This window comes from Spinacia oleracea, chromosome 4 (assembly GCF_020520425.1).
Source record: "Spinacia oleracea cultivar Varoflay chromosome 4, BTI_SOV_V1, whole genome shotgun sequence".
NCBI lineage: Eukaryota > Viridiplantae > Streptophyta > Magnoliopsida > Caryophyllales > Amaranthaceae > Spinacia > Spinacia oleracea.
In genome coordinates, this window is record NC_079490.1 from 184,786,663 (window position 1) to 184,811,032 (window position 24,370).

The following is a 24,370-nucleotide window of genomic DNA, read 5'->3' on the forward strand; positions in this document are numbered from 1 at the left end:
CCAGTTAATCACAACACAAATCCCAGTGAGAACTGAGAAGTTAAACGCGAGTGTCCAGCGAGCCAATGCAACTTCAATTCTTTATTCTTCTCCGCGGAAAATATACCCACGAAGGCCGTATTAGGAAGCAAGAACGGAGAAACATCCACTTATTTGTTACTTCCTCCGTTCCGCAATATATGTATCGTTTTTCTTTTGGACACTATTCATTAACTAACTTTGACAATTATTCTTTCACATTATGTAAAAACAAACATAGTCAAGTGAGATCTTGTTAAATTCGTATCAATGTGAGAATTCCAAATATCAATTTTTTATAATTTTTACTTACACGCAATTAGAGATATTAATGTTCAAAGAAGCATGTTGGGATACGTGAAAAAGAAATGATGCATCTATTGCGAAACGGAGGTAGTATTACAATTTGGAATCACATAGCAGCAGTAACAATATTCTTAAAAACCGTTTCTTGCTAGTTCATCACATCAAGAGCTTACGGAAACAGAGATGCATATGAGTGAGTAACTTGTTTGGATAACTAAATTATAAGATTATAGAACAATGTCACTATTATTTTCAAACATAGACGCTAGAAAAATCTACTATGTAAAAAATTGACACAATAATCCAATATATTAAGGTTGAACCAATAACATTTGGCCTTCCTGTAAATGCTTGTAGAATACAAGTACATCAGATGAAACTAGTCTCTCGTACTCTCTTATCACATACTCCGCATATCAACCCAAAGAGCTTCAAGTATCACAGCTTCCTTTATAAAATCAACGGTCCTACTCATCTATACTTTTCATAAAACATAAAAGGGGATTGATGTTACACCAACGCAAATTTTGCTACATGATTGGTAGATCCTTTGAATAACTCTAATGTGTCTGATTTGGTGAAGAAGACTAAGACGACTCTGCCTTGCCATCACTGGTAGGGAGGTATACACCCTCTGCTGCCACCCAGATATTGTCCCGACCCTTATCTTTCACACCACAAACCTGCACCAGAATTACTAGTCATACATCACCACAATAGTAAGGAAAAATATCAAATAATGGTCAAGGACATGGGGGGGGTCAACTACAAGGTCTCCTGAAGATGCAAATATTAATAGCAGGATAGTATTTTTTTATGTTCAGCAAAAGTCCATGATTCCAGCATTATACCCAAAGTTAAACTAAAAGGCATGGGCATTGACTGTGACCATGATTAAACGTCCATTGCAAAAAATTTAACATATTACGGAGTATACAGTATCAAAGAGTTGAAGGGTTCATTCATGGAAAAATTTAGGCAGATAGTATTTACAAAGGGCAAACAATTTGGAGAAATTGTTTGACTTACAAAACAGATAGGTAAGTATGTTCAAGATGGAAAAATAGTCATGAAAGAAATAGTTGAATTCAAAAAGAGATCGGTTCTAAATCAAGAAATTTTGAGGATCAAATATCAATTGTTTGGCTAACTAATAAACTACTAAAGATGGCTAAATCTTAGGGTAACCATATATTCAATGTCTCGCCAGTCATTACCAGAAAATGGACTGCGAAAGATATGGATCAGAACATAAAATATTGATCTATCTTTATCTTACGGGCCACAGCCAATTTCCCAAACGCGGTTCTGCAACAGCTAACGACTATCAGAAAGGGGAAGGAAAGGATAGGAAGACCAAATCTTACCTCCTGCTGGCCTCCAGCTATGCGCTGATATTTCTTGTCATGACTGTGCAGATACCCTCGAGTGTCCACATGATTGAGCCTGATCTTCTGATCTTGCTTCCAGATTTTCCCCTTTCCCTCAATTTCAAGCCTACCAAGAAACATCAGAAACAGCATATGAGCAAGCAACAACAAATAGGATAACTTAATAGAACAAAAATATAAAAAAAAGTTCCGAGTCTCACTTCCAGTGATCTCCGGTATCTGAGGTTGAATCTCCTCCATAACAGCTTACCTAAAGTAGTCAGATTGGATTAGAATCTAAAGATGAAGTACATATATTCCATTACATATGACATATTATCATCAGACATCAGTATTCACAAATGCCCTACGTAAGCTCCCAGTCGATAACCATAATCTACATATAATCACCAGAATACAGTGACCGACCATTACAATATAGAGGCTATGTGAGAAAGGGGCTACATATGATCATCACCACTATGATGAACAAGTGAATATGATACACCCAGTAACAACTCCAAAAGTCGATAACAGTCTGGGAGCACACCGTGACACGGACTCACACACACACGCTGATATTCTTGGAAGGCTTCAAGGTCATATGTTCAGTAGATATATATATATACCATTTACAGAATTCTGAAATCAAATTTACATGCAGCATACGCTATTCCTTTTCTAGATAAAATTGTAAACATGCAGGTCGGACAGGTACTTCACTGTAAAGAGCCAATTTGGAAAGTCTCAGATTCAAATTACTACAACAAAATCTTTACAGCTGAATTTGAAACTGGAACATTATGTTGGACAAAATCTGCAATTAACCTCTAAGTTCCCTGAGATAGGGGATGCATGCAGGTGACTGTGTAACCATTTACGAGTCTTCGTGTGTTGCAGGCGGATAATTGTCCCGCTTTTGATTGGGTCCCCTTGCTTCGCAGATGTGTCAGGTACAGGCTTTACAACCTATCCAAACAGAAAAGGAAAACAAGGTGGAAGAAAAGCAGAGCGATGAATTTGTTAAGTTCAGTGGAAAAGAATATGATATATTAATGAGTACTATAAATGCTTAGACACCAAAGATTACCCAGTAGCTATTGGCATCGTCAACATTAGGGAAACCTGTAACTGATTGCTGGCCACTTCCAGAACCATATGGCACGTCGTGTGAATGCAGCCTGAATTTTGTCCTTTCATGCATCAATTTGATCACAGACCCAAACGTAACCTATCAAAACAAATGATGCTCATAAGACACATAGGATCTACAAAATGAAATTGTAAAAGGATAATGAACATCAGCTCTACATACCAATGGAAGCAACTACTTTGGACTTTAGCCTACCATCAGTAAACAATTATGGTATATAGAACAAAATGGAGGGTAAGTTAAAACTATTAAAACAGAGACTGCCTTTCCAATGTTCCATTACCACTCATTCAGTATGAGTAACAGGAAACTTTGTTGGAAAAGTAAACTTCCAATCATTGTTACGAGTTTTACTTTTGAATACAAATGAATTAATGGTCATCGCCACACGTGTAAAAGTGGATGATCTCGGGTTCAAAGCCCTTGTGCCTCCTACGACACCGCCACCAACCCCCATTCCCAAAAAATAAAATAAACAATAAGATGGAATATAGCATGGAGAAAGCAACAAATAGAACACATAATTCTCCATTGCCTGGACCATGTCTACTTGACTATAACAAATGAGGCCCTTCCGGTACCAAAAATTGGAATATAAAGCTCAAAACAGACGGATGCACTGATTCCAAATCCTCCATTACTTTCCACACCCAAAATACAATTTTCACTTATCCCCTTTCGATTTACCAAGCTGGAAACCAATATTCTGTTTCCAATAGCTTGTTTTGTGTGTTATCCTAAGTTTATGGAAGAGGATCTGGTAGCTTGCCCCCTAAAGCACGTATGTTTATTTGGAGACTTTGTAGTGGTGCCTTACCTACGAGTAAGGGGCTGTATAGAAGAATCAAAAGTGTGTCGCAATTGTGTTTATGTTGCTGTAGGAATGAAGAGTCGGAACTACATGCTATCTCGAAGTGTAACTTTGAAGCGAGTATTTGGGATTATAAGGGGATGGAAAGTTTTGATCATACGGAAGTGAGTAGTGTGCTGGATTGGTGGCTAACAAAGTTAGGAGTGAGTGAGAGGGCTGCAGCTGCGATGTTGGCGTGGGGGATTTGGAGTGAGAAGAACTCAGTGGCACATGGTAGCTTGCTGAAGCATCCCGCAAAGGTAGCTGCTGCTGCCTCCTTGTTGTTGGCATATGGTCAGGCAAGGGAGGTGGGTGCTGGTGCAAGACGGAGTACGGGGTAGCAAAGAGATGAAGCTAGGTGGTGTGTTGAGCCCGGTGTGCTGAAAATCAATGTCGATGGAGCAATCTTTAAAGATGTGGGAGTATGAATGGGGATGGTTCTTAGAAACCATGATGGTGAGGTAGTTAGGACTGCTTGTCAGCAAGTTACACAATGTTGGGATGTGAATGTTGTTGAAGCTAAGGCCATGGTCCTTGGATTGAAGATGGCAATACAATGTGGCATAAATAACATAATCCTTGAAAGTGATTGCCAACAAGTAACTAATCTAGTAAATGGGAAGCAAAAAGATGCCTCATTTTTGGGAGTTGTTAGGGAAATTATTTCTATTGCTTGTTTTTTTTATAGTGTTAATTTTGTTCATGTTTTTACTTTTTAGAGAAGCTAATCTTGTTCCGGGCTGTGGCTCACCTTAGCCCGCTCGAGTTTTCTCCTAGAGTGTGGGTGGGGGGTTTTCAGGTGTGAAAAAGGATTGTTGTTGTACGGGATACTCCCGTGGCCCAAGTTAAATACAAGAATGGCTTATTATAGAAAATGGGCCCAAAGTGCAAAAGGGCCACGGCCAAAATCAAATGACCTAATATACCTCAAACCCCTATAAATACTCATTTATGAGGGAAGGTAAAAGAGGCCTACACACTCTCCTCTCTCACTGTTTTATCTCACAATATGATGCTAATGTTTGGCGTCGGAGGCCCTGATCCGGGGAGCCTCCCCCGGGTTCGGGTTCACCTTGAAGGCACTCATCTCCACCTTCAAGATCCGAAGATCCTACCACACCACCCGATTCCGATACCGATATCGTAACAATTGGCGCTAGAAGGAGGGGCACAATAACATACCATTGTGCCCCGAATCTCCGAGGAAGTGGAGACAGACCATACACTGCCGAATTCTACGGTAGGAAATCAAGAGAAACAAATGGACATTTGTCCACGTCCACGATAAAGCCCAAAATACATGAGATAGCACCATAAAAGACCAATAAAATATATGAAAACACATATCTTGATATCTATATTCCCAGATCCAAAAATAATAATACAAGTAAAAAAGAAAAGCAAATACTTGGCGGAGATAGCCTTGCTCGAAATGTTGGAGCAAGCTACTGGTGTAGCTTTCAGACTTGTGATTGGGCGGTCAAAAGATGCTATAAACGAATAAAAGATGGTTGCCTTTAACCAAGAGGTGGTAAGCATAAGGATTCTATGCGAATAAATGTTGAAGAAAGCACCAATGGCCTTGTAAGTTTCAACTATGATAGCCTTGCACCGATAGCATCGGTACCGGTACAATTTTCCTCACCAGCATCGACATTAACATGTCGAGTTGCTCTAACACCAATGTCGGGTTGCCGACTTAGAGTTGTGGAGTTGCTCTGAGAACGGCACCAATAACATCATTTCCGACACTATCAGAGCTAAGCTTTTCTCTCTCTTCTTTTATGTGAAACTAAAAGAATCTTTAAATCTCACTCAATGACCATCATACATGTGTGGTGTATATAGCCAGATGCTTGCCCATTTTACTTGCTCATTTTACCTTTAAATATGCGGTGTTTAGAAAGGAATATGATTACCTTGCTGCTTGAAGTTTCTTATACCAACAGGGTGGTATGTTTTAACTAGTCATTTTGGTTTGCTAGTCGTTTTGGTCTGTTGTTTGAAGTTTCTTATACCAGCTAGTTTATTGTTATGAGTACAATTTGCTGTCAGCCTGTCTCGATGGAGAATACTCTCAGTCAGAGTGAGTTAAGATTGGCAAGTATAAACCTTCAATCGACAAGTTAGCTCCTACTAGCTTCAAAGTTTGGCCAGGAAACCCCAAATAATGTCACCGATAGCCCGATCCTACTCCATACCATTTAATGGGCTGTTAAGTAAGTTCTATGTTGTTTGAAAATGCTACAAGTTGCTGTAAGCTATAAGTTCCTTAAAAGATTATTTGTCATACCAGCCCAATCACACCTCTTACCAGCTACTCGTAGTAGTTTGCCATCGGTATGCTCATTTTACCTTTAAATATGCGGTGTTTAGAAAGGAATATGATTACCTTGCTGCTTGAAGTTTCTTATACCAACAGGGTGGTATGTTTTAACTAGTCATTTTGGTTTGCTAGTCATTTTGGTCTGTTGTTTGAAGTTTCTTATACAGCTAGTTTATTGTTATGAGTACAATTTGCTGTCAGCCTGTCTCGATGGAGAATACTCTCAGTCAGAGTGAGTTAAGATTGGCAAGTATAAACCTTCAACCGACAAGTTAGCTCCTACTAGCTTCAAAGTTTGGCCAGGACACCCCAAATAATGTCACCGATAGCCCGATCCTACTCCATACCATTTAATGGGCTGTTAAGTAAGTTCTATGTTGTTTGAAAATGCTACAAGTTGCTGTAAGCTATAAGTTCCTTAAAAGATTATTTGTCATACCAGCCCAATCACACCTCTTACCAGCTACTCGTAGTAGTTTGCCATCGGTATGCTATCAGTTTGCTACCAGTCTATTAATTTGGTGATTTGCTACCAGCCTATTGTGGTAAATTATGGTGTTTGATGGTTAAGATTAAACTTTGTTGGTATTACCTCCAACCTGCAGCATGTCTTACCAGCCTACAATGCTATCAGTATGCTTCCGGCTGGCGTTTATCAATTTAGTGTTGCCCGCAGTGTCATGAATTCAGGAGGCAAGCTGCGTGGTACCTTCTAAAGTATTGTCGGCCTAAAGTTATAGCCATACCAATACCATCTATTACTGTCGTCTTGCTGTCTGCATAAACTACTAAATGTTGTTAATTCGCAAGTCTGCACCGGTATGTGTAGTGCGTCATGTCGTAGTCCCGGAGAATCTGAATAATGTCCTGACATAGGAGCTTCATCGTTTATGGGCGTAAGCAGAAAAACAGGGTTATCGTCTTCTCGATGGCAAACTTACGCGACAAGGAAGGTAAGTACCATTTCATTCCCCATATCATGGACCAATTAAAGTATCGTTGTCAATATTTGGTTGAAAGCTAGCCACACCACATCGGCTGAAATTATGTCTAAACCCTTAAAGTACTATCAGCTTGCTGACTCGGGGTGATATGATTTTAGCCCCCCTTAAAGCAAGTCAGGAAGCAATATCAGCTTGATGACTTGAGAATATATGTTTAAACCCTTGAAGTAGGTCAGCAAGGCTATGACTCCGGGCGATATGATTTAAAACCTTAAAGCAAGTCAGCAAGGCAATATCGGCTTGCTAACTTGGAAGCTATGTTTAAGCCCTTAAAGCAAGTCAGGAAGGCAATATCTAGGGGTGTTCATTAGCGGGTACCCTGCTTATCGGGTCGGGTACCCGCATTGTCGGGTAAGCATGTAATGGCCCATGACCCGACCCGTGAACATCGGGTACTCGCAAGCTGTTCACGGGTCGGGTCATAGGGTACCCACAAAATAAAACATAACCTCGATTTTCAACCAATTTCTACTAGTATAAGTTGTACAAAGATCTAAACTATACATCATGTGTTGTTAATAAAAGAAAAAAGAGCATAGATCTACAAAAGATCAATTAATTAAATAGAAAATGACAATCTGCATTCTTTTTGCTCCCACTTTGCAATAGAAAACCAATATTTGCAGATCTGCGGAAGTTAGGTTGCCCCTTAGCATTTCTTCCTTAACTTTTTTTGTGAAAGGTACTCCCAATTTGTTAAACAAGTGAAATCTATTTAAATTCCACAATACTCCCAATAGACAAATTAAGAGATCCATCAACAAAAATAAACCATACCACCACAAAGAAGAATAAATTGGATCTAGAAGGTCCGAAGGTGTACGTAAAGACGTGAGGACGAGGTGTTGTGAATCGTCTGCTGCAGTATTCATGGAAGATCTGTCAGGGTCTCGGGGATGAGGATATAGGGCAGAGTTTACTTGGGGGAGGAGAAGAAAGGACAGGACAGAGTAGAAAAAATGAAATGAATTTGAGTGAAAGAACTAAACGTCTAAACCCCATTCACTTGATTGCATTTCGTTTAATGTTAACGGGTATTCGAGTACAAGTTTACGCCAAACACTGGCACATGACCTGACCCGAATACTAGCTTATATTAACGGGTCGGGTACCCGACCCACAAAATGCAGAAAAATCACAAAATAACCCGGTTATTTTGAAGCGGGTTAACGGGTCGGGTCAAGCGGGTCGGGTATTTTTGAACGCCCCTAGCAATATCAGCTTGCTGACTCGGGGTGATATGATTTTAAACCCCTAAAGCAAGTCAGCAAGGCAATAAGGAAGATATATGCTTAAACCCTTAAAGCAAGTCAGCAAGGCAATATTAGCTTGCTGACTCATAGTGATATGATTTAAAACCTTTAAAGCAAGTCAAGAAGGCAATATCAACTTGCAGACTCGGGATGATATGAATTAAAGCCCTTAAAGTAGGTCGGTAAGGCTACTATCAACTTACGACTCAGGGTGATCAATAAGCAACGCCGATTCAAACCTTAAAGTAGGTCGGTAAGGCTACCATCAGCTTACGACTCGGGGTGATACGAATCAAGCCCTTAAAGTAGGTTGGTAAGGCTACCATCAATTTACGGCTCGGGGTGATAAGATTCAAGCCCTTAAAGTAGGTCGGAAGGCTACCATCAGCTTACGACTCGGGGTGATCAATAAGCAACACCGATTCAAACCCTTAAAGTAGGTCGATAAGGCTACCATCGGCTTACGACTCGAGGTGATACGAATCAAGCCCTTAAAGTAAGTCGATAAGGCTACCATCAGCTTACGACTCGGGGTGATCAACAAGCAACACTGATTCAAACCCTTAAAGTACGTCGGTAAGGCTACCATCAGCTTACGGACTCGGGGTGATACGAATCAAGCCCTCAAAGTAGGTCAGGCAAGGCTTTCATAGCTTGTCAACACGGGGAAAATTGGCCCTTAAAGTAGGTTGGGCAAGGCTATAAAAGCTTGATGACTCGGGGGAAAACAATCACTTACTAGTTGAGCAAGGCTCTCATCCAAGCTTGTCGGTCGAAGGTTTATAATAATATTTTGCTAAGTTGAGCAAGGCTTCCATCTAATTTGCCGATCTGGAATTGCTTGTCGTGCAAGGCTTCATCTTAGCATGCCGATTGAAGGGGTACAATATCATCACTTCAACGGGGCAAGGCTCCCATCCAAGCTTGTTGGTCGAAGGTTTATAATAATATTATGCTAAGTTGAGCAAGGCTTCCATCTAGCTTGCCGATCTGGAATTGCTCGTCGTGCAAGACTTCATCTCAGCATGGCGATTGGAGGTTTACGATATCATCACTTCAACCGAGCAAGGCTCTCATCCAAGCTTATCAGCTGAAGGTTTGTAATAATTTTTTGCTAAATCGGACAAGGCTTGAGTAGGTATTGAAAATTTGTAACACCCACTTAGCAATCGAAAATCGCTCCTAAAAAATCAAGGGGGCTAGTCAGCCTAAAAAATTAAGGAGCTAGTCACCTAAAAAATCAAGGGGGCGAGTCATCCTAAAAATCAAGGGGCTACTCATCCTAAAAAATCAAGGGGCTAGTCATCCTAAAAAATCAAAGGGGCTAGTCGGCCTAAAAAATTAAGGGGCTAGTCATCCTAAAAAATCAAGGGGGCTAGTCAGCGTAAAAAATCAAGGGGCTAGTCGGCCAGAGCAAGCAAAGTAAGTTAATGTTTTTATCTGCATATTCTCGCCTAATGTGCAGGTTACGTCGATTATGAAAGGGTTAGTCATCCTAAAAATCAAGGGGGCTAGTCAGCGTAAAAAATCAAGGGGCTAGTCGGCCAGAGCAAGAAAAGCAAGTTAATGTTTTTATCTGCATATTCTCGCCTAACGTGCAGGTTACGTCGATTATGAAGGGGCTATTCAGATACCAGCACATAATCGAAGCACCAACCCATTGTGCGAAAAGCTACAGATAAGGGAGGTAGTTGTATGGGGTAATTACTTTTTCAGAACAAGCATAGTTGTACGGAATACTCCCGTGGCCCAAATTAAATACAAGAATGGCTTATTATAGAATATGGACCCAAAGTGCAAAAGAGCCAAGGCCCAAGAGGCCTACCCACACTCTCTCCTTTCTCATTGCTTTATCTCATAATATGATATTAATGTTGGGCGTCGGAGGCCCTCGTGTTCACCTTGCAGGCACTCATCTCCACCTTCAAGATCCGAAGATCAGATCACACCACCCGATTCCGATACCGGAACAGTTGCTTCCAATTTTTGTCTAAGTATCAATGAAAACTAGAGACCGGAACCGTTTCCATCAACAAAAACAACAACAACAAAAAAGGCGGTTTCGATTTTCATAGGATAATATTGTTATTTGCGTGTGTTATAAATTTCCGTATGTACTTGCAGATATTTCACATTATGGAGTACTCCGTATTACCTAAACATTGCAACAATATGGCAAACAAGAAATGTAAACTAACAATCAACTACTGAAAATCTCAAGGAATTTTTGAATCTAACAGGTACTTCCACAGAAACTTGAATCTAAAGCCAAAGTGTTCCCAAAATAGATTAAGAACGTGAATTTCCACGGTAACATCAACATCATACCATAATGACAGTTTCTACACTAGCATTGTCCATTGATATCAAAGAAACCCTAAAAATGAGGAGACAGGCATCAAAATCAAATATTTAGCGAAACAATCTAAAAAAAAGGAAGAGAATAGGATACCTCAACACCCTCACTGGCAGGGGCAGCGGAGACAGAGGATGAAAAGTAATCGGAATCAAGAGAGAGAAATAGCAAGATCGCCAGGGCAAAGAAGCCCAACGCCATCACAAGCAGTAGGATAATAAACCAAGTTTTCTGCCAAAAAGGTAAATGCTCTGATTCCGATCCTAATTTCTCCCGATATACGATCCTAGTCGGCGAAGAAGCGGCAGAGGTGCTGGTGCTGGTAGCGGTGGAAGTTCTTCTCCTGGTGAGAGATTGGGACTGATGGCTTGATGAAGCCACGGTGATTTCACTTTCTTCCGGCGAGGGGGAGAGATGGTGGTTCGGAGATTTCAGGAGTTTCTTTCACTTTGGTGTTTAGTTTAGTTTAATTTGATTTTTAATGGACTCGGAAATGGAGAACCCAATCAATATTACATGACCACCTCTGCAATTGTTAAGGCCACGTAAGATTTGAAAAGTATAGCCAATGGTCGTTTGACACGTGGTAATGGACTGGGGACGTGGACCAATTATTTCCCTGCTGGCTGCTGCTGCTGTTATTACTCGGTTTTAATTGGGTTTTTTTTTTTTTTTTTGTGACAACAGAGTAGTAATTGTTGTTCTTCGTGTAAACGATTTACCTTTTCTCTTGGCCTCTTGGGTCAACACTTTAGAATCAACTCAATGTTACACTTTAACGTCAAAAAAATTTAATTCGACTAACTTATCTAAAATTATGTCTATTTCCTTGTTATTGATTGGATTAGTACATTTCCTTATTTAGAATCTACCCGAGAATGTAAGAAAAAATCATACATCAAACGTATAATTAATATTCAATATATGTAAATGTTTTTACTTTTAATCTCTTATGTGTAATCCTTATAAACCCTTTCCAAAGATAATGATATGCAGCCCTTAAAGCTACAAATAAGCATTTAACACATTAGTTCAATATATGTAACTAATGTTTAAATTTTGTATAGGCAAACGTTTATATTTTTAATCTCTTACCTGTAGCCATTAAGCCTGCACATAACATTATCCTTAAAAAAAATATGCATATTTTAATTTGACTAACATAGCAAAAATTATACTCCCTCCGTCCCTTAATACTCGCACCGGTTTGACCGGTGCGGAGTTTAAGACATTTGAATTGACTTATTAATTTAATGGTGTTAGTTGATAGTGGGGTATTTTTTTAATATTGTCAGTGGGAATGTGTAAGAGGTGGTGAGTGGGGATGTGAATTTTTAAATAATTTTTTGTAAAGGATAGGGGTGTGGTGTGGTAGTAGGTAAGTGTGAGAAAAAATATAATATTGCTAAAATTTTCATTTATAGAAGCGGTGCAAGTATTAAGAGACGGTCCGAAAAAGAAAGCGATGCGAGTATTAAGGGACGGAGAGAGTATATATTTCCTAGTTCTTGAAAAATTGCTACATACGCAATAAGTTGGTAACACATATGTCAATCATAAAATCAAAGAACAGGTGAAACATTAAAATAAAGTAATCCCCTTGCACGAAAGTACTCATTTTACCATCAAACTTAGGCCGTTTGGTTGACAAAGGAAGTAAACTTCAAAGAAATAAGTTTTCTCAAGTATAAACATTTTCTAGAAGTGATATATGTTCAGTTGAATATGGAAAATAATTCTCATGAGAAATTTATTTAGAGAGACCTGGGAAAACAACTTCCTCCAATTTATGTTAAATAAAATTTCCTAAGAGAGTTATTTCTCATGTTCTTGTCTACGAAACACTAGTACAATCTTACACTTCCTATGAAATCGTATAGTCATTCCCATGATTTTTTATATCAACCAAACAACACCTGTAAATAACAAATAGATAAGAATAGGAGAATAATATAAGACATCAAATATTTGGGAGATCTAATAAAAATAACCTTGGTGGATATAGATTGAGTTAAACAGTGTGAATGCTTAGTTAAAATTTTTAGGACTACTACTCTTGGGATCGGAAGTTCGCAACCCATTGTTGATCTAAAAGAATTTTAATTGTCAACCAAATCGAAAAAACATTGATGTTGCAAATGTATGGTTAATAGGCGCTTAGTTGAGAAAGAACACGAGCACATTCCTAAACCAATCAACCCCTAACATCAAACCTAGATTAGCAAACAACTCAATAACGAGAGAATGAATGAAGTCTAGAAACCAGAGAAGATACTGCAATTTGTTCTGATTGCATTTAGCACCAAAAACCAATCATAAAATTCTCTGTAAGGAAGTCACATCTTCAAAATGCAATAAACTACAGAACAAAATTCTTAAACATGGCCTATCTTAGATAAGGATCTCATATGAGAGTTTCAGTGAGACTTGATGTGCTGCTGAACCACATTGAGTCCTTCTGACTCTTCACCGAAGTCCTAAAACATCAAACAAAAGAGGGTTTTAGCCAACCAATTTAGAAACTTGTACTTCTAAAACACCAATAATAACAATATAAGGGATCTACCTTCACAACCACACATGAGCATCCGACTACTTTCCTTGCTTTCCCCTCTGAATCAATCTTGCACAGCTGCATACGTATTAAAATTTAGCTTGCATGAGTGAACACCAAACATAATTCAGAATAGCTATTTCTATAAGCTGTGGTACTTGAATGGATCGTATCACATAACAAAACAAGAAAGAAGAGTAGGATAACAAGAAATGCACTCGATTACGAGCAAACAAACAAATTCACATACCCTAGCCAACTGATCAAATTACTTGGAAAATTCATAAAAACAGGCAAGGAAGAGGAGGGTAAAGTAACTTACACCAGACCACTCGCCTAAGGTCTTGGCACTTGGAATAGTTAGCAAGTTAACATTGTGCTCAGCACATAGAGCCTTGACTAATTTGACATAATCAGGCTGGTCACAATCTTCTGCCAACAAGCATAGCTGAGCAGCATGCTTTTCAATCACTTTGGCACCCTCATGAAGACCACGGCATAGGCCACCATGTGCAAGAGACTTCTTCAACACAAGCTGAAGAGCTGTCATCAGGTCCATGGTCTCCCCCACTAATGGAGTAGGGGTCTCAGTAGCAGGAACAGCAGCGGCAACCTCCTCACTGAAATATAACCAATAACCGTGTAAAAACTCAGGCGTTCAATCCTTCATATCAAATTAATTGAAAGTTGAACAAGCAAAAGAGATGGAAATCAAGCCAATGAGACACAGATACATACCCAGACATTGTGTAAATTGATGATAATTTTCTTTTATCCTGTGACAAAAGAACCAAAAGAATAAGTTAAAATTACATACACTAAATATTCTAATCAGATATTGAGGAAGCTTACCTCAATGACCTTGGATACATACAAGAAATGCAATTTGAATTTTAATCTACTGATCAGATGTACTATTAACTTTCTACAAGACTGTAACTTTTTTGCTCCTATCTAATTATGTACACACTCAAAACAATGTCATTGGTTTTCTTGCATTATTAAATGTAACATGTTCTTCTAAAGAAGTATTACAATGCATTTCTGTACATACCACATTATTTAAGCTTTTTAATGCCGATAAAACCATCTTGCAGGAAAGGACAGTGCTACTATATTTCTTTTGGGAGGTGTGAGCTCTACCATTGAGTTCCCAATTAATTCTCGAAATTAATCATATATGGAGTACATATATTTTGAACTGGCTGAACAAATTATTTCAGAGATAGCAGTCGAATTTTAGTACAACACAGTCCAATGAACAATGCCTGGTTTATTATACCTCAAAAAGCCGGAATTGGGTATTCGAAACTTGTTGATAGGATTATTTAATTGGGAACTTACAGTTACCATCTACACTCATCTACAAACCAAAAGTTGTTCAATTCAACTTTAGATGGACACTTTACATGAAGCATATCCAACAAAACCTTTATGTTAATCAGACCTAATCCGTTCCTAGAATGAATTTTCTGGATTTATTAGATGTCCCTATTAAACTTTAAATTCGTCGTTTCTCTTTTAAAAATGCTCAAATAATTTCATATTGCAGCTACTTTCACGCATATATTAAACACGACCTTAAAACAATGAAGATCAAAGGTAAGGCATGAAAGCAGCAGAGGAACAATTCATGAATTTTAACAAAAACGATTAAAAATTGAAAGAGAGAAACCTGTGGGAGAGCTGAAGGGAGAATCTGATGAAGCTGAAGAGGGAGAGTCGGCGGCAAGTGATTTGATAATTGAAAGTTTTCTTAAAAACCCTAATAAACCCACGATTTCCGATTTCAAAGCAGGAGCACTGGGTAAGCTTACTAAAACCCTAGTTATTAATTGGGCTTTCTGCGGAGAGGCCCAAACTATAATCAGCCCACCTCACAACTCCGTATAGACGACTAGTCTTGTATACACGCGATTGTGCAAATATATAAAAACTATGTATTGTGATATCATTTCATTTAATCACCTTAAATAATAAGCAAACAAAAAATGATCTTTTGTCTATAAAATTCTAAAAGTACACATATAATCTACACCAATTCTTAAATGGACTATCGTTGATACATGTTGTGCTTGAATAATATGATTTTAAGTCACAGTTAAGTTTTAAAAACATAGGTTACTATAATACAAAAAATGGTTATTATATCTGAGAAATTTGGTGTTTAATTAATTAAAGTAACTATATGAATAATAGAGGTCACTATGTATGTAAAAATGTGTTAAAAAAATTATTGATTTTGTATCAATGCTAATATTATTATGGATCAGATCCACGCAAGAATTAATCTAACAATATTATCATAACATTATAAAACGTTTTTTACTTTATTTTATTTTTATAAGAAAAGGTACACATTTTCTAAGGTCTTCCTATCACAGGGAAAAGACCAAAAAACCTAAAAGCTACCCTATCTCAGGGAAAAGCTAATATGTAATAACAAAATACATGAAAATAAAATTAAACAAACTAAACTAAAAATAAAATAACTGAACTAAAAAGAAAAATAAAATAACAAAACAAAGCTTCTCAAAGAAGCTAAACAAATAAGGAGCAGGCGCAATCTGACAACGGCCTTCCAAGAAAAAACGACCGCACCCGCCAAACGGATCAATGGGACAAATTATACACCAGATTACTCACAAAACTTCATTAAAAGAAATTAAATACTTGTTGCCTCAAGTCCAATGACAGAAAGGGTGCTCTCTAGGGAAACGTTGATGAATTAAGAGGTGGTCGGTAACCAATCCAAAAGGCAAGTATCATGATCATTGTTCTATATATATGTTCTTGTTATTCGATTAGTTGCTTTGAAAAATTTGGGTTTGTGTTTCTGAAGTATTGAAGTGTCTAATGATAGACTGAATAATATCTTGATTGTTTCTTGTGCTTGATAAATTAGAGTAATCGTAGTCCAAGTTATATTGGATTTTCAATTGTGTTGTTATCTATCAATGTGATCTTTCCTATTATTGAAATATCATAGTTGTTCTCGGTTCGAAGTCGATAACATATTGCCCCCTGGGAGATATTTCATGATTACTTAATAAAAATGGTCCATTCTACTTTTTTCGTTTAATTGGTGGATGAGTAACATATCTACCTTGATGAAAGTTATTATACGGTGGTTATCAGCAACAGAGGCAACCACGCATGTATTTCGGATTTTCATATCTACAAGTAATCCCAATTTTGTTTGATCTGAACATGCCACCACTAGAAGAGTCAACATCTGAACGTCATCAAACAACAACATATGCACCGAATCATCAAAAGCCAAAAAGTCGAGGATAAACAATGAATTGATGCTGGAAATTTTGTTGTTCCGGTTAAGCAGAAAGAATCAAGAGTCAGACACACTTATATATATGACGCAATTGAAGTAGCAGACTAGCAGTCAAACATTATTGTTACACTAGGAAGACCCTAATTGTAATGTAACACGTTAATAATTCTTTGTTTTTTTAAAACTTTTTTATTCAATAAATAAAAGATATTATCAATCACATCGTTGGCAGACACTCCATGATCTCATAATATCCTAAAACGCGCGTCATTAACGCAAATCCTAACCACTGACCACTCACATTTAGCAGAGAGTGATGGATAGCTCAGTTGGTTAGAGCTTCCATCCCGGTTCCAAGTGATCTTGGGATCGATTCTCATCCCCGCCCTTGTGGCTCATTTGCACCAAAAAAAAAAAAAAAAAAACACTTAGCATACTAAAAACCTAAAATCAGTCATTACTGACTGAATGCTAATGGAGTAATGGACTAATGGCACATACAAGTTTCAAAGTAATACGGAGTATTAGAAAAAAAAAAACCAGCAAAAAAGGTTAGGGATAAGAAATAGTTTCAAAGATTATCAAAAAAAAAAAAAAAAGGTTTCAAAGATGATTTGTTGCCAAAAAAAAAAAAATAGAAAAAGAAAAAAATAAGAAGAAAGCGATCCGAACCACAGAAGTGTACTAATGTGCATTTTTGTACGAGTAGGAGTCGTCTAATAGAAAGGCCACACACAAGACCGAACCTCCTTAACCCTCTAAAACCCCTACAAGGCTACAAGTTTACATTTTCTCTACAGACTACAGTGTTCTTCACCTTCACCATAATCACCAATCACCCAAGAGAGAGAATTACAGATTTCAAAATTACCAATTTTCCAAATTGTTGAGCTTTCTCTACATCTATTTTGGATTCGGAGTTCAATTTCCACATTTTGGTTCATAAAAACATCAACCAATTTGTTTTTATTACTCGTATTTCCAGGAGATGGCCGCTAATTTCAATGTGAATCAACAATTCCTTGAACAACTTAAGGATGCCGGTAATAGGCTTCTGCTGCCCCCTTCTTCCACGCCTGAACTCTTACTCTTACTTGATGTAAGACCCCCTTTTTTTCTATTTCATTTCTTCACTTCTGTATTTTTATTTTCAGTTATTCTTATTCATTTCCTAGCGTTTATTCATTGCTTCCGATTTTTTAGTTGTTCAATTTAATGCCAGTTTCCTGGGTTTCCATAACTTTTTGTGGGATGTCTTTGGGGCTTTTCAATCTCTGTGCTTGATTTTAGGGTTTGACTTGTCATTACCATTTCTATTTAGAAGATTTAGAAGATGAGACTTATGATTTTGCATATCCCATGACCCCATGGCCAATCTCTAGGAGGTGGTGTTACTCCTGTCCAAAATTGGGCAGGTACCTTCACACCAAGTACAAGATGCACTCTTGTATATCATGAAGGCCTTAATTGCAGACAGTCTTATGCGGAATCCAGATGCTGATGTCTTGATTACTGTTACTGCTTGTCTCAATGAAATCTTGCGGATATCAGCTCCAGTTGCTCCATACGATGACGAAAAGATGAAAGTAGGGATACCATTTTCATTTACTTGTTTTAGCAATCGGGTGCTATGGATCGTATGTGCTTTTCACTTATGCAATGTGTTTTTCTTTTTAACTTTCAGGAAATTTTCGAGCTGATAGTCCTGTCGTTTGACAAGTTATCCTGTCCGCCTGGCCGTTGTTATTCTAAGGCCGTTCTGATTCTTGAAAGTGTTGCTAGGCTCAGGTCTTGTGTAATGATGTTGGACCTTGATTGTGATTCACTCATCACTAAGATGTTTGAGCTGTTCCAGAAACACATCAGGTGAGAATTTTAGTTTCCGTTTCTTTCTTTTTTGTTCTTATTTTGTTTTGCTACCACATTGAATGATTGAAGCCGATCCCTGTATGAAATGAAACTTTCAACTTACTATCATGATTAGGAATCAAATAAGGTTTGTTTTACTTGCAATGGAAGGGAAAATAGCTTGAATTTTGATCTGGTTATCACCTGATCTTTTCCATGCAACACAACAAGTGTTAGAGCTCTGGTGCACTGCTTATTCATTTGTGGCTTTTAATGTTATTGCTTTCTCACTATTTAAATATCTAACCCTGAATTTTATGTACTTTCTGATTAGTAGTCCTAAACCACACCACATTTAAAGGAAAAAGAATTAAAAGGACCCAGCATAGCCAAGTCAAGATTTACGAAACCAGTGGTGTTATACACCGGATTTGAAATATGAAGTTTGTTCTGTAATGTGTCTGTTTCTGAAATATAAAACCTCCTCATCTTTGTAGACTTTGTATTTATGGGATTATGCTTAAAATTTGAGAAGATCTATTCTTCAAGTTAATTTTAGCTCAATGATTGACCTAAATTGTTTTGTTTTTGTAAAATTTAAGCTCCAATCATCCTCATTCTGTGTTCCTGGCTATGGAGAGGATCATGACTGTCATGATAACAGAAAGTGATTCCCTTTCAGTGGAGCTTCTTAAGGTCCTATTAGAAAGCATCAGGAAGGAAAACCAAGTAGGTTTCTTTTGCTTTGGCGTTTCCAAAATTTTCATCATTTCTTGATTTCTGTGATTCCATGTAGTTCTCATGATTATGGCCCTGTATCAGAATGCTTCACCTGAATCATTTAAATTGGGTGCCAAAGTTGTTGAAGAATGTTTGGAGAAGCTCAAACCATATGTTGTGGAAGCAGTAACGTCGACGGGTTGCTGCCTAGAGGATTATGCTCCCATTCTTTCTTCGATTTGTGAAACTGAGCCAATTGACGTGAAGGATCCTGTTCATCATTCTGCAAAGCATCTGGTATGATGTTTACTCCTTTTGTAGTTATTCGATTATGACTTATGAGTAACAATGGGACAAATGGTGAATTTTGCAGTGTTATGATGAGTAATTAGTGGATTTGACCAACTTTAGCTGGTTGAGGTTGACTTGTTTAAAAAGAAAACCACCCATTTGTTTTTTTAGCAGATTGAATGCAATGTACTAATTCTAAACATGTTGAGAATAAGAGTGTTTTTGCAACGATGGATTGTGAGTTGGATGTGAAAAGTTGTCCTCAAATAGTAATTAACTAGTTAGAGATTATGAGGAACGCTGGAAGCCAAACAGTTTTCTGCATCTGTATAGTTTGTTACATATAGGTGAAGGGGTTGCAGGGCAAATGTATTACCCATTTGCTCAACTCATGCCGTCTGCTAAGTGCTTGAGGAATGAATATACGAAAAAGGGCTAGTTAAAATTTCTAGTATAGGTTAGCTAGACCAAAAAGAGGCTTTAAAATTACGTTGATAGTAAGTAAAAAGAACCTAAAAAAAAAGGAAAGAAAAAAAGATGAGAACCATTTTTTTGTAGAATCAGTAGGGGCGTACTGGAGTCACTTTGTAAATATGTGCATATTAGATCAATAATTTTGGAGAAAAGAGCCTAATATGAAATTTACTCTGTTGAGCAGGTAGAATAAATATGTGCATATTAGATTATTAGATCATTAATGTGGAGAAAAGAGCCTATTATGAATTTTTTCTGTTGAGCAGGTAGAATGTGAACCCACTGGCGATGAGCTCCATTCTGCGGAACATGTGCAGCCTTTGAAGGTAATAGAACGTTGCAGTCAGAATGCAGGAACTACTGGCGATGAGCGTCACAGTCAGAATCCAGGAACTACTGACGATGATCGTTGCTGTCAGAATCCAGAAGCTGCATCCAAAGGGGAAGGAAAGCTCAACTCCCATAATCCTGATGAAAAGGATGTGAGCTTGACAGGCCAAGGGAAAATATCTCGTGGAAGCCCTCGTGATCATGTGAAGCGAAGTTCTGAAGCACCAAGAAGTAAGAAAGTGGTTCCTAAAATGGAGGACAAGCCTTCCAAAAGGGATACAGAACAAGCTGCTGGTCTTGACAATAAGAGGGTTTATCAGGCAACTCCACTTGGTGGTAGCAGTGATAAGAAGGGGAAGCCACAAAAGAAGGATATTAGTGGGGGGTCTAGGAAGAAGGTACTTACTATTATATTGTTCTATGTTTCATTTTGTATTGTAATTCGTTAACATCTAATTGGTCTTTTTAAATAGAAAAGTATGAAAACGAATGACGATTTAATCTGATCATCTCTACAGAGCACAACATCCATGTCAAGGAAGGATCGAACCCAGACAAATGATGCCTTCACGTCCCAGAGGAAGAGGGCATCTTCAGATGACGATGTGAGTACTCATTCAATTAGAAGTTTATCCTGTTATAAGTCCCCTTGAAAATGTGATTCTTAGTTGGGTGGGAGGTTGCATTGTTGACATGAAAATTTTGACAAGAAATCCAATTCAGAATTTGAATACTGATGTCTTATAGTTTCTGGTTTTTCACTCGCTCAATTTTTTTTCTTAGGTTTTTGAGACTCCCCATGGGAGAAAAAATTACAAAGAGGATTTGATTGGCTGTAAAATCAAGGTTTGGTGGCCACTCGACCGCAGGTAATTGGAATTTCTCCAATTAAAGCTATAATGATATAAAATTACCACTGGTTGTAATCATAATCCTTTTAACAAGGCTTTTAATATCTGTCTAGCTTCAGATATTTATTTCTCTAATTGAATAACACCACGCTTCATCCTTTTCTTCATCGTCATTTGGATTGTTGACTTGCAACTCAAGATTAGAGTATCATAAATTTGGTCTTTTAATATAGATTTCGAGTCGAGCTGGATAGGATTTAGGAGAAGATTAGCAGCATATATATTTTTTCCATCAACATATTTAGAAATTAACTGGAATGCTTGAAATATTATCTATTTTTTTGTTTCTATTGGATATGGCCATATGGGACATATGCCTCTGACTATTCTTGAAGCTCGTTGCAAGGAATTTTGTTATTCTCTGCTCTACACAACAGATATAATCGAAGGGTTCTTTGATTACTGAAGTATAGCTGAAAGCTTTACAACACCAAAATAACAAGAGACTTTCAAGAGGTCTCTACTCTCCCATAAACCACAATACTCTCAAGATAGTTTTCTGATTTCCTTCCCCCTCTTTTTAATTATAAACTCCCAAGTAAAAGACAAAACAATTAAATAAAGTAACTAGACAAAATTGGTTATGTTGAGGCATCGCAATACTCCCCCCAAAAAAGCTCACGTGTCCTCAAGGTGGAATTCCGGTAAACGAGATTCCATCATTCTTGCATCTTCCCAGTTCCCACGTGGCTTCAAACTCGGACAACCCTTTCCATTTCACCAATACCTCAGTCACTGCAGTCACTGCTCCCCATTCCTGTTGATTGTGCGCACCTTCCTCGGCTCTTTTGGTTCCACCAATGACTCAAGATACGTGAAAACCCGGGTCTCGGTCGGTCCTCTATTCTCCCGACCGCAGGAGTGAGTTGGGCTGGTATGTGCACGGGTGTTATGTTGACCCAAAGGCTTGTTTCAGCTGGGATACATGAAACACTTGATGCAACTTACAATCAGGAGGTAGCTGCAACCTGTACCCCACCTTTCCCACCCTTTGTGTCACCGGGAACGACCCGTAAAATCCAGTTGCAAGCTTCTCGAAGGGTCGCCTTGCTAATGACTTTTGGCGGTAAGGTTGCAACTTCAGATACACCAATTCCCCTTCCTCAAACTCCACGTCTCTCCTCTTACGATTCTTAATTTCCTGCATTCGAAGCTGGGACCTCACTAAATTGAGCTTTAATTCATCCAACATCAGATCTCTCTCTCTCTCTCAAAATCTCCTCCAGGCTGCCCACCCCCGTGTGATCCGTATCTCCTTGAGTGAATTTGATAAGTGCAGGCGGCTCTTTCCCGTACACCACCTTAAATGTGCTGACTTTGGTCGAACTATGGGGTGCCAAATTGTAAGAGAACTCGGTCCATGCCAACCACTTGGCCCATTTTCTTGGTTGTTCAGATGCAAAGCAACGTAGGTAGTATTCCAGCCTTTTGTTCACTACTTCCGTATGTCCATCCGACTGTGGATGATAAGCCGTTGTTGTGGCCTTTTGTTAAAAAAATAAAATAATCTATTACTTGTCAATAATATTAGCCAGGATTAAAAAATACTTGTTCAAGCTGAATTTAATCCCATCTCACTGAAGTTATCTGTTCATTCTCATTCACTGTTCATTCTCATTCACTGTTCAGTTCAGTTATTTGATTTATGTTATTGACGCATTCATCTTCCTTTTTCCTATTCCATTTTCTCTAACCATGGAGTTCTATTTTGCAGTTATTATGAAGGCACTATCTCATCTTTTGATGCTTCTACAAAAAAGCATAAGGTGAGGTTTTTGCTATGGCAAAGTGCCATCTTTGCTGCCTCTCTTTTCTCTCTCTTTTTCCTACGCTATAACATCTTCTACCTCACTGCTGTATTTGGTGGTGGTCTTCATTTTAAATTTTCAGATTGGTTTTTTAGCATCTATCTTATCATGAGCGTCATTATACTTCGGCTGTTTTCCCCCTCAACTAATGTAGTCCTATATGATTTGTGAATAGGTTGAGTATGATGATGGAGATGAGGAGGTTTTAAATCTGAGAACTGAACAATGGGAATTCTTAGGCGATGAAATTTCAACTGATATTGTAGGTGTTCTTTCCCCCTGCCCTTTGATATCTCTTTCTTCTTTCTCAAATCGTTGTTTTTAAGTCCTGACAATTATTATATTATTTTTATTTCTCAGGATTTATTTGTTGACATGAAATCTCCTCATTCACGCCCAATTATGTAAGCATTCCTCATGACAGCTGAGTAGTTAACACTTTCCACTCTGACTTATTCTATTCACTCTGGTGCACTGTGTAATTAAGCATAAATAGAACACATATTGTAACCTGGATTACTACATAGTTCAGTCATAAATAAGTCTCTTATTACTTGTTAGAATAGATCAGCAAAACACGGAAGCTATTGTTGTGGACCTTTTGGTCCCAACTCCCATGATGTAAATTACCTTTAATCTTTCATCATATATCTTATTGAGTTGTAGTTTGGGCTTCTGTCATGTTATTTGTTGCCCGTATGACTTAATAAGAATTATGCTTTCTTTTCAATAGAATAAATTGGAGATTTATTTCTTCTGTGTAGTTTGTATTTTTAACCTATATCATGCACTCAGGACAAAACGAGAAGCACCAACAGTGTGCGAGAAGGAAATCTCTCAGACCAACACTAAAAAGAGGGAAGCAATGCCTGACTATGAGACTGAAGCTGACGATGGAAGCCATGAAGCTGCCAGAATTGTAGAGAAAGAGAAGACGCCAGAGGGTTTGAGTGAGACGAAAAGACCAAAATTATCCGATGGACAGAAGTCTTGACTTTTTGCTGTTAAAGTCTTCTTCCTGCTCGGATCTGATCTAGTGGAGAAATTTAAGTAAGAGGACATTTTTTACCAGGTTGCTGATCGTGCTAATCTTATGACTACTTATCGGAGGTTGGAGGCCATACAAGTGTAATGATTTTGTTAGCTAGAGAATGTTCCAGGGGTTTGGTTAGAAATTAGATGGATTACCTGAGTATGTAATGTATAGGTTCTATACGGGATTTTCTTGAAAAGGGCAACTGTAATTAATTAAGCAGCTCGAAGGCCCATTTCTGTACACATCATACAAGATATGCAATTTAAGTCAGTGTTGATTGAATTTGCCGTTTCTTGTACTTCCTACATGTTTGTGGTTTAATACCTTCGGTTTAGAGATTCTCAGCTTGTTGCTGGCTGGTTTTGGAACAAAATCTTTCTGTTTCGGGATACTGCCCTGAATTCCAAGGATCCAGTGGCAGGAAGAGTTTTGCGAAGAACAGGTAAATGCCCCCTTTTTTTCATATAAAGTAT

The 24,370-nt window shown here is 38.1% G+C and overlaps 3 protein-coding genes across 4 annotated transcripts; 1 reads left to right on the plus strand and 2 right to left on the minus strand.

The window, feature by feature from the left end:
* Positions 1 to 607: 607 nt before the first annotated feature.
* Positions 608 to 11,125, minus strand: LOC110805158 (stromal cell-derived factor 2-like protein). Its single transcript, XM_022010769.2, has 6 exons — positions 10,733 to 11,125; positions 2,785 to 2,925; positions 2,523 to 2,663; positions 1,916 to 1,965; positions 1,692 to 1,821; positions 608 to 1,007 (listed from the first exon to the last, which is right to left on the minus strand). The coding sequence occupies exons 1-6, from the start codon at positions 10,835 to 10,837 to the stop codon at positions 912 to 914; spliced, it is 663 nt and encodes a 220-aa protein (XP_021866461.2). The 5' UTR covers positions 10,838 to 11,125; the 3' UTR covers positions 608 to 911.
* Positions 11,126 to 12,908: 1,783 nt separating this feature from the next.
* LOC110805144 (40S ribosomal protein S12) lies at positions 12,909 to 14,988 on the minus strand. The gene is made up of 5 exons (XM_022010765.2): positions 14,866 to 14,988; positions 13,929 to 13,966; positions 13,513 to 13,810; positions 13,203 to 13,268; positions 12,909 to 13,113 (listed from the first exon to the last, which is right to left on the minus strand). The coding sequence occupies exons 2-5, from the start codon at positions 13,934 to 13,936 to the stop codon at positions 13,054 to 13,056; spliced, it is 432 nt and encodes a 143-aa protein (XP_021866457.1). The 5' UTR covers positions 13,937 to 13,966; positions 14,866 to 14,988; the 3' UTR covers positions 12,909 to 13,053.
* A 744-nt stretch (positions 14,989 to 15,732) lies between these two features.
* On the plus strand, positions 15,733 to 24,179 carry LOC110805132 (sister chromatid cohesion protein PDS5 homolog D). Of its 2 annotated transcripts, XM_056843235.1 has the most exons (13): positions 15,733 to 15,948; positions 17,465 to 17,578; positions 17,862 to 18,065; positions 18,164 to 18,345; positions 18,930 to 19,056; positions 19,150 to 19,344; positions 20,079 to 20,540; positions 20,661 to 20,747; positions 20,926 to 21,011; positions 22,768 to 22,819; positions 23,037 to 23,123; positions 23,222 to 23,265; positions 23,657 to 24,179. In XM_056843235.1, exons 2-13 carry the CDS (start codon positions 17,468 to 17,470, stop codon positions 23,853 to 23,855), a joined length of 1,836 nt encoding a protein of 611 aa, XP_056699213.1. In that variant the 5' UTR covers positions 15,733 to 15,948; positions 17,465 to 17,467; the 3' UTR covers positions 23,856 to 24,179. The 2 variants fall into 2 exon arrangements, with proteins under 2 accessions (XP_056699213.1, XP_021866448.1); XM_022010756.2 differs by lacking the exon at positions 15,733 to 15,948 and having other exon boundaries at positions 17,102 to 17,578.
* Positions 24,180 to 24,370: the final 191 nt, after the last annotated feature.

What these genes read in the sequence shown, in the direction of transcription:
- LOC110805158 (XM_022010769.2), bottom strand. Translation starts at nt 10,837, where the DNA reads ATGGCGTTGGGCTTCTTTGCCCTGGCGATCTTGCTATTTCTCTCTCTT. An exon ending in CTGCCAGTGAGGGTGTTGAG is followed by an intron (nt 2,926 to 10,732) that starts GTATCCTATTCT and finishes TTGTTTTGATAG; the next exon opens with GTTACGTTTGGGTCTGTGAT. An exon ending in ACGATGCCAATAGCTACTGG is followed by an intron (nt 2,664 to 2,784) that starts GTAATCTTTGGT and finishes CTGTTTGGATAG; the next exon opens with GTTGTAAAGCCTGTACCTGA.
- LOC110805144 (XM_022010765.2), bottom strand. An exon ending in CCTTAGGCGAGTGGTCTGGT is followed by an intron (nt 13,269 to 13,512) that starts GTAAGTTACTTT and finishes ATACGTATGCAG; the next exon opens with CTGTGCAAGATTGATTCAGA. An exon ending in GCTCATGTGTGGTTGTGAAG is followed by an intron (nt 13,114 to 13,202) that starts GTAGATCCCTTA and finishes TTGATGTTTTAG; the next exon opens with GACTTCGGTGAAGAGTCAGA.
- LOC110805132 (XM_056843235.1), top strand. Translation starts at nt 17,468, where the DNA reads ATGGCCGCTAATTTCAATGTGAATCAACAATTCCTTGAACAACTTAAG. An exon ending in GCATCAGGAAGGAAAACCAA is followed by an intron (nt 19,057 to 19,149) that starts GTAGGTTTCTTT and finishes GCCCTGTATCAG; the next exon opens with AATGCTTCACCTGAATCATT. An exon ending in TGGTGGCCACTCGACCGCAG is followed by an intron (nt 21,012 to 22,767) that starts GTAATTGGAATT and finishes TCTATTTTGCAG; the next exon opens with TTATTATGAAGGCACTATCT.